This window comes from Triturus cristatus, chromosome 1_1, assembly GCF_964204655.1.
Source record: "Triturus cristatus chromosome 1_1, aTriCri1.1, whole genome shotgun sequence".
NCBI classification, from domain to species: Eukaryota; Metazoa; Chordata; class Amphibia; order Caudata; family Salamandridae; genus Triturus; species Triturus cristatus.
The window spans coordinates 133,825,298-133,844,190 of NC_140579.1; the positions used below are offsets into that span (position 1 = coordinate 133,825,298).

Sequence of the window (18,893 nt, forward strand, 5' to 3'; positions counted from 1 at the left end):
TTGTTCTAACATCTTCTTCCCCGCAGGACACTCCCTAAATTCCCTTCCCCCCATCTAGCCACTTTGATCCTCTGTATACTCAAAATCAGAGTCAAAGCTGCTGCAAGGTGGGCCTCTTGAGGGTACTGCTCCTGAGGAACACTCCAGATATGATACGATCTGACATTGGCAATGGCAAGTCGACAAAGTTCACAGTGGTTTGGTACCTGCGGTTCCAATGAGGGATACTGGCCTCAAAATTGCAGAGAGGACAGGTCAGGCCTCGGTTGAGTTGCTGAACCACCACCTGTGTTGCTGAGCCTCAGAAAAGTCTGCAGGACGAAAGCAGCAGCACACCAGTCAGCTTCTTTGTGGTGCCTGTAGATGCAGGGGAGCGACTCCTTCACTCCAAGGGAGATTTCTTGGGTGTCCTTGTTGCCCATTGGTCTGTTGAAGAACCTGGATGAAGCACGGACACAGACAATGAAGAGGACTTGAAGAACAGTGACACTAGGAGCAGCAGGAGTCTTCCTTGGTGCAGTCTTGGTTCCAGTCGAAGTCCAACAAAGTCCAAGTGTCCAGACGATTAAAGAGCGACGTGGTTTCAGGGTTAAGTCTTGACCCATGATGAATCTGTGGTCCCACCCACTGGAGAGCCCTTAAATACCGTAAGGAAAGGGTGAGGATGACTCGGGGGTCCCTCCCAGAAGAGGGCTGGGCAGAGGGGAGGATACTCCCAGGTCCTTTGTCCAGTTTCATGGCAGAGCAGGAGCCAAGGGCTCCCTTAACTAGTTTAGACTGGATATGCAAGGAGGGCACCAAATGTGCCCTTCAAAGCAGTCTGGTGGCTCTGGCTAGTGCCCCTACCCCAGCCCAATATACTAAGTGCTGTTTGGGAAGTGGTCACACCTCTCTGTGACAGGAAACCTATTGTTCTACCTTCCCCTGCTCGAGCTTGGCTCAGCATCAGAAGGGCAGAATCGTGGCTGTTGTCGGCTTTTCCTAAGGAGATCCCCTGTACATGGGATCCTACTTCCAATAGTGGAATTGATGTAGGGGTATGATTCCAACATATTTGATACCAAACATGACCGGATTCAGTGCAGCTCGTACATAGTTAGACATCTCATAATGACTGATGTCCACTATATGTCTAAAAATGGCTGAGCGCACCTACAAAGCCTGGAGAATCAGCTCCGGGGTTTGTTTGGGTGTCCCGCTCATGCAGGGGCACCCTCACACTTATAACCAAGCACTCTGCCTTCAAGTCGGATGAGCCTACCATAGGAGTGACTTATAGGTTTAAAGTGCAGTGACCTCAGATATCAGGAAAAACATAAATCTGTTGTGAGAGGTACACAAACCAACTCACACAGGCTGCAATGGCAGGCCTGTAGTCATAATTTAAGTGGACTCCCATGGGTGGCATAATACATGCTGTAGCTCATGGGAAACCCCTTGTGTACCTATGCCCTGGATAACTTAGTACCATATACTACAGACTTATAAGGGTTACATTAGTAGCCAATTGTGGAGGTACCTAAGTACTTACAATGTCAATTTAGGGGAGAAAGCATAGTTGCTGGGGCCCTGATTAGCAGGATCCCAGCAGACTAAGTCAAAAACACACTGATACCAGGCAACAAGTTGTGGTTACCATGATAGAAGGATCCTACCTTCCTACGCCCATAAATTGACATTGGTGGAGCATGGCCTTCATCTCTCAGGAATGTGCACAATCCAGCCTCTTCAGCCAGAGTGTATGCTTGCGCACTAAATGTAAGGCAAGAGGCACCATCTGCCTGCTCCTGGTGGACCGTGCGGAACCACATATCACAGGCGGCTACTGCCAGCAGCCGGCAGAAGTGGGCCAACCAACTAAGGACTTGACACTCTAAGTATGGCATCTCTGGGGAGGACTATGAATTTTCGAAGGACCGCTTTTCAGCACTACCTGGAACCTAAACATAAAACGCTTTGGGCAGGAGGGTGATAGTTGCCTCAAATGAGTCACAGCCATCCATGCCCCCCCACAGGGCAATGTGCCTAATTTGCTCTGACTGTATTTGTGATAGTGAAACATTACCAATATATAGCAGCCTAAACTAATACTGGCTGGCTACCCTAGCAAGTGATTGATACACTGACAACTGTGTCCACTTATGCTATCGTTCAGCAAACGTGTTTCGCGGAGTCGCCCATTTTGTACATTTTGCTTTTTCAAGGCTATGGGCCTGATTTAGCATTTGGCAGTTGTATTCCGTCTGTCAGGGTAGAGGAGGACATTACCGCTGCCATCTTGATAGACTACTGTCCATCAAATTTAGAGATGACTGGTGGCCCTGCAGTCATCTTTTTACACTGAAACGAACCACCATCACAGCAGTGATCTTCAGTGTGGAAAAAGTTTGGAGGACAGCCACCACTGGTTTTGATGGTTGTCACTGAACTTTTCAATGTTTTTGGTTTTCTGAAGCAAACTCCCAAAACACCAATGACACCCTGGGAGCTTTCTCCCATATTTTTAAATTTCTCATTTTTGGACTTTCAGTTTCAAATGATACTTATCATGAAAATAACAGCAAGTGTGAAATGCCCATGATAAGACATCTGAGAAAAGGTTCACAAGTTGTGTAAAATTCTATGTGCTACTTGTTAAGACACAACTGACGCAAACATGTGTTTGCTTGTTGTGGGACTGTATGATTGTAGTTTACTTAAGAAGAAATATTTATTGGATTATTATATTCCTACTACTACTACTAGAGAAACAATAAATACATTATATATTTATGCCCTTTGAATAGCCCTTTGAATAGTCCACCTGTTGTGTGCACTGCAAATTAACACAGTATTCTAAGGCATGAACAAACACTGGTGCTCAGGAAAATACTCCCACTACTGCAAACCAACCAACAGGAACTATTCCTACTGTGTAGGAGGCTATATTATTCCTAATTTTATCTTAAAAGCACTCCACTACATCCATGTGGAGTCAGTGGTAAAACTAGAGTCAAGAGTAAAATTCAAGATCCTTTTCGCCATCCAATAGGCCTTTTGGATAAAGGCATCAGATAACTGCAGAATCTGGTTCCCAGCTATACCACTGCCAGATAACTAAAGTTCAGCCAACTTTGATCTCATCCAAATATGGATCATCAAATGACTGAAACATGGAGGTAGATCACTCAGTGTCCTGTGTCCCAGACTCCTCGAAAACTGAGCCTGGGAGCAATTTAACTTTGTTTTCAGGAAACTTGTAAAAACCAAAGTCTCTTTGTATGCTCTATTGTGTCTAGAAATGCAGTGTGTAGTGTCTTGCAAGTTGACAATGATGGAAACCTTTTGGCTCTAGATGAACTCTGTAGAGCTATGACATAATGGATAGAGTGTATTGCGCTGAAGGTTGCTTTCAAACATTTAGTTCACAGTTACACACAGACAAATAAAGACGTGTGAGACCAAGCTCCGTATGTGGCCATTTTGTGTCTCAACAACTTCCTAAGAGGTTCCATTTTTGATGCGAAGTGGTCTACAAATTTACTATAATATTCGCATGTGCCTGTGAAAGATAATAATTGTTCTTTATTTGTGGGGAAAGGAGCATTGATTACACCATCAGCGTTCATCTTTTTAGCCACTACACCGTCACCAGATAAGGTGTGGCCCAAATACTCCACAGTGGTTTTAAACATTTTACACTTTTTGGCTTTGAGGGTTAAACCACTCTTTCTCAATCTTTCACAAACTTCCATTAAGTGCTTAAAATGCTCCTCCTCGTTCCTTGAAAATATAAGGATATCATCTTGAAAGCACTTAACGAATTTGTCAGCATCCCTGAAAATGTTAAACATAACTCTTTGAAACACAGAGGTCGCAGATGCCAAGCCAAACGGCATTCTGGTATATTGGTATAGGCCCTGCGGTGTGATAAAGGCTGTAGGCATCTTGGAGTCTACAGTAAGGGGAACCTGGTGGTATGCTGACCTTAGATCCAATGTGGACAATACTTTGGCACCCTCCAACATTGAGACCACTTCATTGATGTTGGTGAGCGGCTGACAATCTACAACAATACAAGAATTCAATGCCCTAAGATCAACACAGACTCTCAATTATTGTCGGGTTTTTGTACCAAAACAATGGGAGAAACCCATTTGGCTGAATCAATAAGCTCAATTATTCCTTCAGACACTAATTCGTCAAGCATATTCTACAGCTCTTCTCTGACATTTATCGGCACACCCCTCAATTTTTGCTTTGCCGGCGTGACATCATTCTTGAGTTTGATTTTGTGCAAAGAATTCATTAGTTTACCCAAAACATCTGAAAATACATCATTGAATTTTTCCTTAATCAAAATTTATTTTTCATCAGAAGTCACCACGGCAATGTTTTCTACAGACGTGTTCTCATCTAACATCACAGGTTCTTTCGCACTTGGATTAAGGAGAATGCCCAACTTCTATTGATCTCTCCATCCTAGGACATTTACCGCCTTGACAGCAATGTACAGCTTAACACAAGCAATTCTGGTTTTGAAACGTAGACTCACTTCCAAGTAACCTAACACATCTATTCTGGAAACATCATAGCTCTCTGCAATTATTTCAGATGGTAATACTTTATTAAAATCTAACACACTGCTTAGTTTAGCTAAGAAATACTCTTGTGAAATAATAGTCCATGGCGAGCCCGAATAAGCCATGAGAATTAGGGCGACATCAGCAACTTCAACCATGCACATGGAGGGTCTCTTGATGTGCCTGGGATCAGGATCATTCATACTGGAAATTCCTTCAGAAAGAGAAACTGCAAAACCCTTGTTTTCTTCTGTAGACCCACAACACTCATATTTGTGTACGTCACTACTCTCTGATGTGCAGGACACCTTACCGCGTATCGGTGCAACATTCCTTCTTAAATCCTTACAGACGGAAGCAAAATGCCCCATTCTACCAGACTTCCTACACTCTTTGTTGATAGCAGGACACTGTCCGTAGGAGGCCATGTGTGTTCTGCTGCCACACTTGTAGCATGTACCAATTCTCTCATTTCTGTCAAACCTTTGAAAACCCCCATAGTTACTGAAACGAGGAGTATTCAACCCTAAGGACAAATTTATTTTCACTCCGTTGTATTTCTGGGCGTTTAATGACACATATCTCCTCGTTTGATTCTGTCTTATTACTGTTAGTGTTCCTCACAGTAAGCATCCATTTCGCAGATTGTTCTAACACATTGGCTGTAAAAATGATTTTTGAATTGTAATGAAGAGATGGAGGTCTAGACATCCTGCAGATTGAAATAGCTTAATGCCAAGTTATAATCTCAGGAAAAATAATATTTACTCGAGTCTGAGCCAAATGCTTCACAATTCATTAAACCCCTCATGGAATCTCTTTCGCTATTTTAAACTGATAGCTCCACCAAATCACGCTGGCTAATCCTTGCCCATAGAAGTTTGTGAAACCAAATCCCAACCTCATTGCTAGGGTCGAAACAGACACATTCAAATTACACAGTTTATGTAAGATTTGTACTTCCATTTTTTCTAAACAGTCCCATCTTGTCAAATTAATAGATTCTATAGCGTATAATAGAGTTGGGGGGACGTTCACCTTGAAAACGGAGAGCAACTGTGTAAAATGTCTAAGGCCTAATGCGTTATAAAAGGGCCACCTAGCCCATTTGCGTACGAGCAAGCCTTAGAGAAACAATAATCCTTGATCACCCCCTAATAACAGCTGGCTCCATGTAGAGGAGTGCAGGACTACTATTTGTGAGAGCAGAGTGCCATTCATACCTAGCTTCTTTCAGTTTTTTTAAAGTGTTGGCCGGTCTACCCTATCAAAGGCCGTTGACTAATTTATGAATGCCACATAGACATTAACCACTCAAATTAAGATGTACTTTTCCACTATGAGTTTCAGCATACGTATGTTATCCAATGTGCAGTCTTTTTTCCTAAAACCCGCTTGTTCGATAGGGAGAATTTTCTCCCCTTCTCTTCCCATTCTGTGAGGTACTCCAGAATGCTTCTAGCGAATACCTTCTCTAACTACTGTGAAACTACAAAATAGGTCGAAGAAATCTTATCTGAAACTTCATTAAGAATGCCCTCTGTAACTCGGTTTATCTTTTTTTAACTTTATATTCAGATTGGGTTTTATAAAGTGCTGCAGCACCTCAAGGTTTCTTGGTACATGGTAGAGCTGATCTCTAACCTAGGAACTGTTCAAAGATGTTCAGCACTCCAGGAAAAGCTACGTTTTGGTGCTGCTTGACTGCTCCTTTTCTTTTAATAAAAAAGGCATGTTTTATTACGATTTTCTTTATTTCGATGCCATCTAGTTGTGGCCCTCAAAGACTGCTTTATCATGACTAACAGAGACTCTGCGCCCATCATGCTGTTTTACTCTATACGGCCCTCCACCCTCTTCTTCTTCTTTTCTCCTAATCACAGGAAGTGATGTCCAGTATCCTCCTTAAATGTTGGCTATCTGCAGGGCCATGCTGCTCTTTTGTTTAGATGCCCAACACAGCAGCTCCACCATTCTTACGAATAAAGTACATCTGAGGCCAAGGCGCCTTAAGGTACTCCAATGTTTGTCCTGTCTCCCGGCATTCTACATTTGCCTGAACAGTCATTATGACTTTCTGTGCATGCAACTGTATAGAAGCAGGCTCTCACAAGCATCGCTGGACCTGTCTGTCATTGCAGTATATATAGTTTTTGACTTGTCACTTAATGTGCAACTGTTCTCTTGCTCAAATTCCATGGGGGATTATAATTGTGTATATCGTTTACAATAAGATTATTTGTGGGTATTCTAGATTATTGCAAACACAAGGAGATGATGGACAGAGCGCTGAAACTTTTCAGACACTTGCCCCCAGTCACGGGTCTTAACTGAGGTGGCAAAGTGAGCTAAAGAACGATGATGGACTCTACCCAGATCTGTGACTGAGGGTGAGTGTCTGAAAAGTTTCAGCGCTCTGTCCATCTTCTTATGTTTGCTTTGTTCACCCTTAGTTGGCGGGGTATGGCCAGACGTGGGTCTCTTGCTCACTTTGGCAGTGGATTCAAGCTAGCCTGGCTGATGAAGAGTGTTACCCTGAACCCGGACCCAGGATGCTTGTTTCCGGTTCAGAGAAGACCTGGCTTGGCAGTTCAAGCTGGACTGTTCCCATGACGCACAGGGTCAAGTCTGATTTGCATATGGCCATGTCTGAACTGGGGTGGTGAAGTGAACTACAGAACGTTGATGGATTCAACCCAGATTACATTGAGCTGAACAAGCCTCATGGTCGGAGTCTCACTTCATCATTTGAACTTGAGAGACAAGCACCCATTTGCCTTCATATCTACTTCATTGGTCCCTCTTGTCACTGCTTCTTCTTCCCCTTTTGTTATTTCTCCCTTGCCTTCATTCTTCATTGGACCCTCTGCCCATACCCACTCTGACGTATACTTTTCAGCTAGCTCAACAAGTGCATGTTTCTCACAATGGGGTAAGTATGGCCGTGCAACTTCCAGTTATCTAATTTTCCTTGTTAGATGGTCTTCTTTGGAGTTCATATGGATCTCGCAACCATTTCACTCTTGGTAGCATAGTGGAGTGATCCTGTGGTCTTGGACATTTATGTGGGCATGGAAGGTCTCTCAATTCCTGACAATTGAAAGAAGGGCCGTGTCTGTTATGCCCTCCTCCCAGATACTCAAACTGCAAATATCTCATTCGTGTCATGGATCGCGTTGGCTTTGCTTGTTGATGACAACCGTTGCGCTATAACAAACGCAACACTTGCCATGTAGCTTAGGCTAAGAATAGGATTCACTCTATTGTACCAAGTGCAATAACTGGCCATCCACCAAAATAAACGCACGTTACTAGCATCTCTTGATTTATGGGTTTTCCTCAGTGCTGCAGTTTTTCCTGAAGAGGCACTGAATGTTTGTCAGAGAAAGCATGCCTTTAGAAGCCACAAATCATGACATTCAAGGTGAGCTTGTAATCTTGCATAGCTTTCATTGGCATTCGGCAGATGACATTCCTTTTTTTTTATTTCAACAAGTTTTATTACATTTTTTAAGACAAGAACACATTAGTAAGTCTACAACAGGGTTTGCATCTTTTCATCCAAACGTTTTTGACTCTATAGTAATGTGCATTACCTACCTGTTTCAATAGTCAAAAAGGAAAGGAACAAAGAAAAGAGGTTGAAAACAAGTGGGTGAAAGAAGAGATAGAGGACAGGCACACAAGATTTACATTGCTTATACAATACGTCTGACACTGGATGGGACCCTTAGGGCCCAATTACATTCTTGCTAGGGTGGGACTTGACACGGGGTGCCGGAAAGTGCCTCCCCTGGCCTGCCTCGTTTTCATGGGGGCTCAAAATGACATTCCTGATGGCCTCATAGAATACTCCATCTAGCTGTGCGTAACCTCTTTCATTGGAATAACCGAAGCAGTGATATATTGAGATCTTTCAAGAAGTTGTAACTTGTAGCAATCTGAGATCCAGCTTAGAAAATATGGCTTCTTAATTCTATGAAGACCCAAAGCCAGGCCGTTGCCAATAGTCTGGTCATAGTTTAATATTGTGCCACTTAATTTAATAGGACGTAGTTCCTGCCTTTGTGAATAATTTGTTTGGCCATCATAACTTTTGAACTGTATGACCAAGAGGACTTCTGGACTTAACAGAGCATCATTTTAACTATTCAGTCAATCAAGGTATGTATTAAAGACATTTTTATAAACAATATTTCCAGCTACATGTTGAATTTTATAGACAGTGGGGGCTTTGTGGTATTTTGTATCTGGTGTCAACTTTTATCCCACCATACAAGTTTGACCTCAACTGTTTGACGATGACTGTAGAGAATCAATTAAATTAGTGGCCTGTCTAATCACGACAAACCTAATATCTACAGTTCTTTGTCGGGCGGTTGAAAATACAGCGCCACATTTAGAACTGCTAAGTGCTGACTGTAACCAACAGGATTTGGAGCAAAAGCCTCACATAAGACTTCCATGACGTCCCAACTTTGCCTGTGTTTGTTAGTGATGGAATCATTGACCCACACCTAGAGAATGTGGCTTCAAAAGTTCCTGTGTTGTCCTGCCTCCAACTGGGCAATTCTGTTACAGTGAATGATCCCTTGGAGGTGAACAAAATGGGGCTCTTGTATGGTGTGTTCCTACATGTGTGTGGCCTACAACAATAGCATGTGCCTTCCACTGTTACCATGTTTGGAGTGTTTTGTGTTCTCACTTTTAATGTCTGTCTCTTGTTTCCAGGTGAGGCTAGATCATGGTAATGGAGACGCTCCTTTCACAGAGTATCCAGATGGAGAACATGCAAAATTCACCATCCACTGCCGGAGTGGAGCATCTACTGAAGAATGAGGAAATGGTTGGGCATAGAGTGGAGTGCAGGGAAGGCTTTTAATGAGGCGGCTGAAGGGAGGGACTCTGGTGTTTCAAGAGTAGACGGGAGGGAGGGAGTGTGGTGCTTCAGCACTCAAAAAAGGGACTCGGGAGGGAATATTTCCAGGTGTGGCCTTTGAAGGCAATAAATGGAAATGACATGTAGGGGTGTTTCTGAGGCAAATAAAATTCACAAATGAAGTGTGTGCTAGCATGTGTAGACAGAATACTATCTTGTGTATGTTTGCTTCTCTCTACAGACAAAACTTGATATACATCTGCTGCAGGGGACAAGTGGTAACCTGTCAATCACATTCTCTCTTACCCTCCCATGGCCACTAAGCCACTGTACCCACTCTTTTACTGAGAATCTGAGTCCCTATCTTCACCTTCAGATGGCTCTAAACCACACACTAGGTTTATACTTTCAGCAGAGGAGGCACGGGGAGGGGGGGTTCTCTTTATCAACAAACCACAGACCCCAACAGGTTTTAAACCACTACTCAGAGCCTAAAACAGGCAGATGTATGACTGAACAACTACCACTTAAACAACGAATGCCTAACCCACGAAGGCTAAACCACTACCCAAGCCACTACTTTCTAAACCACAAAAAATAATTAATTTCAGTATTACCCGAATCTACCACTACGTTCTCTTAAACGCATGTTTGAAAAATATAATTAAGTTAAACATTTTTTTTAATAAAACAATTTCAATTAAATAATCTTTAAATTATCAATCAAATAATCCTTTATTTCAAATTCTGTCGCACTTACAAAAAGACAGTAATGAACGCTTCTACATAAAAAAATATTAATTCATTATCTTTTTTCAATTGTGATGAGAATGCTCACTAAATACATTTTTTATTTTACCAAATGCACTAATTAAAACTATACTAAAATAACCATGATCTTACATATTTATTTAAACGTATTTCATTACTTTTTTTATTTATTAAAAGATTTGACTTATTTTACACATAAAAAACTACATTTTCAATTTTTTAACCATTTCAAATGTGACAACCTGTTGCATCGAGCACAGATCAAGTTTGCATCTGTGAAAAATAAACAAACATTGCTATCTACTGGCCTAACACAGTAAATTAAAAGGAAGATTAACATATCGTCGGCGTGATTAAAATTAAATACCTTACATTCCGTTACTATTTGCAATTATTTTAATATAAATACACTTGCATTTATGATTAATTATTTATTTATTGACACTTACCTCAGGTTTATTAAGTCGTGGTTCATGTACAGTAGTGGTTAAGGTGGTCGTTCGTGTACAGTAGTGGCTAATGAGGTCATGGTTCAGGTAAAGGTCGTTGTTGAGGATTCGTTGTTTAGTACACTAGTTGTTATGGATTTTTGGTTAAGGCCATTTCCCAAACCAGGCGACAGAATAGAGACAGCCTCAGATATCCATAAGGTCATTAAAGATAATGCGTCCAGTCCAGACCCTGCAACCCCTTATAATCTAATCAAAAATAAAGTTTGGTGCCAGGATAAACAACAAAAAAAGAGAAAAAAGTCCAAAAGAGATCCCCCTCGTGACACTCTGAGTTTACTGCAGGTTATAGGCCACAATATTTTGGACATAAATAAAGAAACATAGGGCCCGATTCACAGAACCAATCTGAGACAAAATCCTAAACTTACTACTTTTGGTATTCACAGAAGGCATTTAGTAGTAGTAAAGTTAGGATTTTGCCTTAAGTCTGTCTTAAGTTTGTCTTAAGTCAAACTTAAGACAAAATCCTAACTTTACTACTACTAAATATCTTCTGTGAATACCAAAAGTATTAAGTTCAGGATTTTGTCTCAGATTAGTTCTGTGAATCAGGCCCACAGTCCTACAAAAATACTGTAGCCACATACTGACAGCCAAAATATTGTCAACCTAACTAACTAAGTAAATAAATATATGTATATTTATATATATATACACACACACACATATGTATGGATATAGATTTGCTATTCTTAATTTCACATCTATATACTTTGAAAATATGGTATTGTCAAGGTACATATTTGTGGACTTTAGTACAGTAGACACTGTACATGCTTATGTTCATGATTTGTTAGTAGTGGATGTTTACGCTATAATAATATTTTTATAGGACGATGTTGCACCCATGCTATTAAGCACTCACTGACAACATGTGTACAAATACTATGGATTTAGGAGGATGCTACTAGCCTACAGATTTCTCTGAGTTACCTCACTTCTTTGTGGATTAAACCTGTTAAAAGAAAATTCTCAGATCTATTGAGCATAAAGAGAATTACCAAGTCGCTAATAAACATGTTTTGTTCTGAAATGTGTGCCTTGCCTGCTGCTTCTGTTGCTGGTGCACACGGGTATGTTTCAGGAGGAAGAGATGTGTTAGTAAGGTCAAAACTATTAACAGTGCACAGAGATCACCCATGAATGTAATGTATGAATGCATGTATGTGGTATTTGTACAGTGTACAGATTCAATGGCAGTGAACACGTCAACAAGTGATTGGAGAAGTGGCTAGTTTGTGGATGGTTGCTGCATCATGATGTAGTGTTCTTTAAAAAGGTTTGTCTTCAACTCTTTTCTGTAATGGAGCAGGGCTAGGCCATCCTAAAGGATATGGGGATGGTGGATCAGATCATGGATGCATAAACAGAAGTTCTAAAGTCCTCCTCTTGGAGGATAAGTTTCACTCCTTCAGTGTCATAACATTTACATCTCATTATACATGCTGGCAAATAAGCCATATGGCCCAGATTCTAAGGTATGTAATGCGTGATCATCGATCGGGCATCGAGTGATGTCATTTCCGGTGATGGTGTCATTTTGCTGATACATGGTATTAAAACATGAAACATCCCACCTCTTTTTGGTCACAGAATAGAGACAAGTATGGGACATGGAACCTGCCCTCGGTCCCCTACAGATCAACCCATTTAGCACCTTGTCTTAAAAGATAAAAGAGGGTGAACAGGAAAAAGGCATGGGTTGTGAAAGAGTAGGGTTCCAGCTCCTGTCCCATGCTTGCAGACACAGCTGCCTGCTCCAGCTTCCCCAACAGTGATAGGAAGCCCATTCTTGTAAGGGGTTACAGACGTCCAGTGCCAGAAATATTAGTTAGAACAGAATATGGCTTGTATTGCGGATAAGATGGTGCCAGCCCTGTCCTCACAATTTAGCCCAGCATAGATATGGCACACTCTCACCTCTCCCCAGCATAAGGCTGTTCCCATTATACATGGGAACTGCAACCAGAGACACATCTGGAGAGCAACTCTCTCACCTCACAGTGGCACCCTATGCCATCCATTCGGAGCATCAAAGCCGCCACGTGCTTCAGCAACTGCTGTAGGCCACGATCACAGACTAACAACCATGCAGGTACGTCCAGCACACCAACAGTGACACAGCCAACAATTCCATAGGAGGGAATCAGCAGAACTGCTCTTCACTCATGCACGCTGGTGCAGTGCACCCACCACTGCTTCAAGTCACACAATTAGCCACTAGTCCTAGGTGGTAAAGTAGCCAACCCTTGTCCAAACACAAAAACCAACATTCAACCCAACCATTCGTATTGCAGCAAAGCAAGCTGGGTCAGAACCAAATCCAACAGCAACAGCAACAGAAAGTGAGACAAAACAAGAATCATGAAGAGACTCGGTCAGAGAAATCAGCACTACTCAACTCAACTCAAATGACTTTATTCGATTGTAAACCTTACAATCATAAAAGCGCAATTCATAAACATACAGTTAAAATCAAACCATCCATTTCATTTGTAATACAAAAATTTACATAAACAATATAAAACAAGAGTAACAGGCAGAATAAACATGTTAAGAATATAAATAATTAAAACAAGGTAAAAAAGTTAAAAATACCAGACGGCAATAGCAGCATAATTATCCCTCCATACTTTTCCTGAAAGTAATTGCTAATTTCAGAAAACTGCATACAAATAAGGTGTAGTCACATTTCAGGAGTTGAAGGTAGTAAAGTGCTGGTTTGATCTGTGGAAATTTCAGTTCTTTCAGGCATGGTATTAGATATAGCCTCCGAGGTACTATGTAATAAGGACAAATAAATAAAAAGTGTGCCTTGATCTTGCGGAGACTTCCCGTCGCAGCCGCAAGCTGGCAACACTTGACATCTGATTTAGTAATAAAATTTGGGGTTAAAAACAGATCAGGCCGTCCTATTTCAATAAGACGATCGTTAATATACTTCAGCCACGGGACCTTGAACCTACCATCCCATGTTAAAGCTTCTTTCAGTATATCATGGGTGAGAGGTATGTCATTATTTAGCCAACAGTTCATCCAACGCAATAGGGGATTTGCTGCTATTCTATCACTAAGGTAGGGCACACCTAGCTCCTCGTGTACCGAGAAGTTTCCGGTTCCCCTTGGCAGCCTCAGTATCTTCTTCAGAAAGTTATTTTCTGCAACCTCCAGGTCCCGCGTCTGGCTGTAGCCCCAGAGCTCGCTTCCGTAGCAGGCAATGGCGACGCTCTTGGCCTGGTATAATTTAAGCAAGGCAGCCACCGGGCTATTGCCCATTTTTCTTGCGAAGCCAAGTATGGCTGCGTTAACGCGGATTACCTCACCCTTCTTCTTAAGAACAGCGGGGCCCCAAGATAATTGATGATCAAGAAGGACCCCGAGATATGAAAAGGTTTTGGTGGTTGGAATTTTTTCCCCATTTATGTTAAAAAGATTAGATTTTCGAGACCCTAGGCCTGTCTTCATAACATAGGACTTAGAGTTGTTAATACTTAGGCCTCGAGACTCCATGAAATCAAAGAAGGAGTTTAAAAGTGTCTGAAGGCCGATTGCTGTCCTTGAAATAAGGACAGCGTCATCCGCGTAGAGCAGAACTGGCACGCCTTTTCGGCCTACATAGGGGTAATCCGCTCCAGTTCTTAGCAAGTATTCCTCCAACTCGTTAATATACAAGTTGAAGAGGAATGGAGCCAGGATACACCCCTGTCGAACACCCCGGTTAATTCTGATATCCCCCGTCACTTTCAGGTCTTGGGTGTATCGAACGTTAGCTCTTGTATCGGAGTGCAGGTCAGCCAGTAAGTTAATCAAATTCTGCTCAACGCCCATCTTTAACATGGTGTCCCATAGTTTGCCTCTGTCCACACAATCAAATGCGGACGATAAGTCCATAAAAGGCATGTGGATGGTTCCCTGCCGGGCCAAGGTGTATTTACCTATAATCAGATATAGGTTCAGACACTGAGTTACTGTCGAGTGGCCAGGTCTGAAGCCGTATTGTATTGGGGATATAACATTGTTCTCATTTGCCCATGCAGTTAACCTGTTCAGGATTACACCCCCTACCACTTTGGCTACAGAATTAATTAAAGATATTGGCCTGTAGCATAACGGGCTACTACGATCGCCCTTTTTAAACACGGGCACTATAGTCGATAGCCCCCACGACTTTGGACATCCAAAGGCCGCAGCTGCATTTACTACAGCAGTAAGGACGGGGGCCCATAATGAGATACAAGATTTAAAAAGGTCCTGAGGCAAGCCATCCGGGCCTGGAGCCTTGTTACTAGTTAGCCCTTGAATGCCCTTTTCTACTTCATTAACTGAAAAGCACAAAAGATTCTCCGTAGGAGCTAAAAAGTCATTTTCTGCCTGTTGCTCATTGCTTTTAAAGATTGCACTAAAGTGAGTGACCCAGTCCTCCTCTGGGATATTAGTACCAAGTGCAATGTCACTGGGATTGTCAAACAGGGGTTTATTAATAATTTCCCAGAATTTGCCGCTATTGCCCAGGACTGATGGATCAAGCAGAGACTCCCAGGTACAGGCCTTAATTTCTTTTTTCCGTTTAGCAAGTGATTTCTTGTAAATCAGTCGCAGGTTTTTAATTTGGTCTGAATCTCTGGGTTTGGTTTTTAGCGCCTTTCTCAGGTCTCTGCTTGCCTTAGAGCATGTGTGGTCAAACCATTTAGGATTGTTTCTAACTTGTCCCTTCACTGGAACTATTAACATAGATCCTACTGATAACACCACAACCTCAAAAATGGCTAAAGTTTGCTCTGGGGACGTAGATGGTGACACACAAGCCGCAAGTTCCTCACCACATGACTTATTGATTTCAGTATACAGGTTTTCATGATTTACCAAATACCATTTCAATCGACGTTTACCATTTATACATTTTAAAATTCCCCGGCCTTCACAGTTCATTCGTTGTTCAAATACTCCCCCACCCAATCTGATGGTTAAGGGATTATGGTCACTGTAAATGATCGTTTGAATGGTGAATCTGGAGGCCTGATTGGCAAGGTCAGCAGATAATAGTATATGATCTATAAAAGACCCCTGACCTGAGCCTTTAAATGTTGGGGCATCAAAGACCTTGGACTCAGGCACCATGGACATAGCTACAGATAGGTTATTTTCATTCAACAGGTCGTTGAGACAAGTTCCACGCCTGGAGTGGTCAAAATGAAAACCATTCACACTATTACACCCCAAAGATCCCATGGGAGTAACTCCTGGGTTACCACATGGGTGTACATTAAAATCACCTGCGATCAGTAATTTACGTGACAGTGTACCTGCTCCCTCACTCAGCATCTCTTTCAGAAGCAGTATTTTACATTCCCCTTGGCTGTTTATAGCATTGTAAAAATTAATTAAAGTCAGAGCATGTTTGCCTCTCTTCAAATCGAGCACTTGGATACTCCGATTAACATGATACCGGTTACTTATTTGGCAGGAAAGTGCCAGATTAATAAAAATAGCCAGGCCCCCCTTTGCTCTTCCACTAATTGAGGGGGCTGCTGGCCTAAGAAAGCTTTGGTAGCCCTCAATGAAGGCATTATTATCTTCCATCCATGTCTCTTGGAGGCATATAACTGCGTTTTTCTTAACAAATGCCAACCAGGCAGAGTCACATATTTTATCAGCCAAACCTGCTATATTCCAGGAGACTAAGCTCGCATTAAAAGCATCACCAGACTCTATTCCAGTGACGACTTCTGTGGTTATAGGTTCTAATAACCGGCTAAGTTGTTCTACGTGTGTGTCTCCCATAGTTTCTATTGTAGAAGAGTTTGGTTCTACATGGGTTGGAGGAAAATTAAAAGCCTCGGGCAAAACATGCAGTGTACTAATGTGCTTGGAATTAAGATTGTCAGAATCTGGGATAATTAGCGGGATGTTCACATTTGGGGAATTATCCACCGTGATTACAGAGTGAGGAAGTCAATCTTGATCATCCAAGCCAGTGAATGTGGCAAATCTGTTAAAAGTGGGGAGAGTGAAGTGGTGGGCCTCAGTGTTTGTCCTTGATAGTGAATAAGGTTTTTGGGGATTTGACAAGAGGGAGCGGGGGTAGAAGTAACTTAGATCGCACATTGATATACCCGCGCCCCTACTCGGGGTGTACCAGTCCACTATGTGGGGTAAGACCCTGCGATCCCTGAAGTTAACTATAATAATGTCACCCTGAATGTCCTTGGGTCTAGGACCCATCCATTTCAGTCTTCTCACATGCAGTATTTCACCATTGATTTCGGAGGGAAGTGGTCTATTTTGGCTTAACCAGTGTACTACTTTATTTTTAAGTTCCTGGTATCTCTCCATTTTACCCGGTGCAAGCTCTGGGACACCAGTAAGTGTCACTACATAGGGAGCTGCTTCGGGGGGCAAGTAGATATGGGAAGTCTTTTCCGGTCTATAGTTCGGGAGGGGCTGCTGCTTAGCGTTGTTACCCAGGGGCTCTTCAGGATGGGAGAATTGATCTCCTCTTAGGGCCCTTTTAGCGCTAGACTTTTTCTCTACTATAGGCGTAGGAACAGGTATGTTCTCCGTGTGATTCAATGGATTAGGCTGATTAGCTGTTTGAATGGATGGAGGAAGCATGGTAGCCAAAGTGAGATTTTTAGATAAGTAAGTATTCAGTTCACTATTTAATGCGGTGAGTGAGGCATGTGATGTTTCGAGGGATGTTAACTGTTGTGCTATGTTTTTAACTCTCTCTACTAGAGGGGAAAGTAAGTATTTTATCAAGTGCTCTATGTCAGCGAGTAAATTAGAAGAAAGTGATATAGGAAGCTGGGTCTGAACTTTTGAAGATCTTGCACAACTAGAATTAGGTGTTAGTTGTAACGTAGAATTAGAGGACTCAGGGTGATGGTCTTTCCTCCTTTTTTTTTTTTGGCGCGACAGTTTTTTTTGCTACGGGCTTAGGAGGAGAGGGTCTATTTTTTGCAGCATTACTCTTAACTATTTTAGCGGATTGAATTGGGGTTAGGTCCTCGGAAGAATTATCCGTTGGTGATTGGGGATTAAGGGAGCGTGTATTAATAACCTTTGAAGTGGCCGATATGTCCATTATGTCAAGTGGCCGCAATGAACTGTCCATAACGTCCATGGGATCGGGGCCTATGTTCGTAATCGGGGGTGAGGGAACCTGTTGGATATGGCCCAAGGACGAACGCTTCTGGTGGATAAGGTCCAATGATAAACGGCATTATTATCTTCCATCCATGTCTCTTGGAGGCATATAACTGCGTATTTCTTAACAAATGCCAACCAGGCAGAGTCACATATTTTATCAGCCAAACCTGCTATATTCCAGGAGACTAAACTCGCATTACAAGCATCACCAGACTCTATTCCAGTGACGACTTCTGTGGTTATAGGTTCTAATAACTGACTAAGTTGTTCTACGTGTGTGTCTCCCATAGTTTCTATTGTAGAAGAGTTTGGTTCTACATGGGTTGGAGGAAAATTAAAAGCCTCGGGCAAAACATGCAGTGTACTAATGTGCTTGGAATTAAGATTGTCAGAATCTGGGATAATTAGCGGGATGTTCACATTTTGGGAATTATCCACCGTGATTACAGAGTGAGGAAGTCAATCTTGATCATCCAAGCCAGAGAATGTGGCAAATCTGTTAAAAGTGGGGAGAGTGAAGTGATGGGCCTCAGTGTTTGTCCTTGATAGTGAATAAGGTTTTTGGGGATTTGACAAGAGGGAGCGGGGGTAGAAGTAACTTAGATCGCACATTGATATACCCGCGCCCCTACTCGGGGTGTACCAGTCCACTATGTGGGGTAAGACCCTGCGATCCCTGAAGTTAACTATAATAATGTCACCCTGAATGTCCTTGGGTCTAGGACCCATCCATTTCAGTCTTCTCACATGCAGTATTTCACCATTGATTTCGGAGGGAAGTGGTCTATTTTGGCTTAACCAGTGTACTACTTTATTTTTAAGTTCCTGGTATCTCTCCATTTTACCCGGTGCAAGCTCTGGGACACCAGTAAGTGTCACTACATTGGGAGCTGCTTCGGGGGGCAAGTAGATATGGGAAGTCTTTTCCGGTCTATAGTTCGGGAGGGGCTGCTGCTTAGCGTTGTTACCCAGGGGCTCTGCAGGATGGGAGAATTGATCTCCTCTTAGGGCCCTTTTAGC

At 42.3% G+C, this 18,893-nt stretch overlaps 1 protein-coding gene across 1 annotated transcript in view; it reads left to right on the plus strand.

Moving 5' to 3' along the window:
* The window catches only part of SGCA (sarcoglycan alpha), a 133,859-nt gene extending 122,102 nt beyond the window's left edge, over nt 1-11,757 (plus strand). Inside the window, exon 10 of the mRNA XM_085617319.1 lies at nt 9,294-11,757. Within this exon, the coding sequence (XP_085473445.1) occupies nt 9,294-9,297 (4 nt within the window). The 3' untranslated portion in view covers nt 9,298-11,757. The remainder of the gene's footprint in view (nt 1-9,293) is intronic.
* Nucleotides 11,758-18,893: the final 7,136 nt, after the last annotated feature.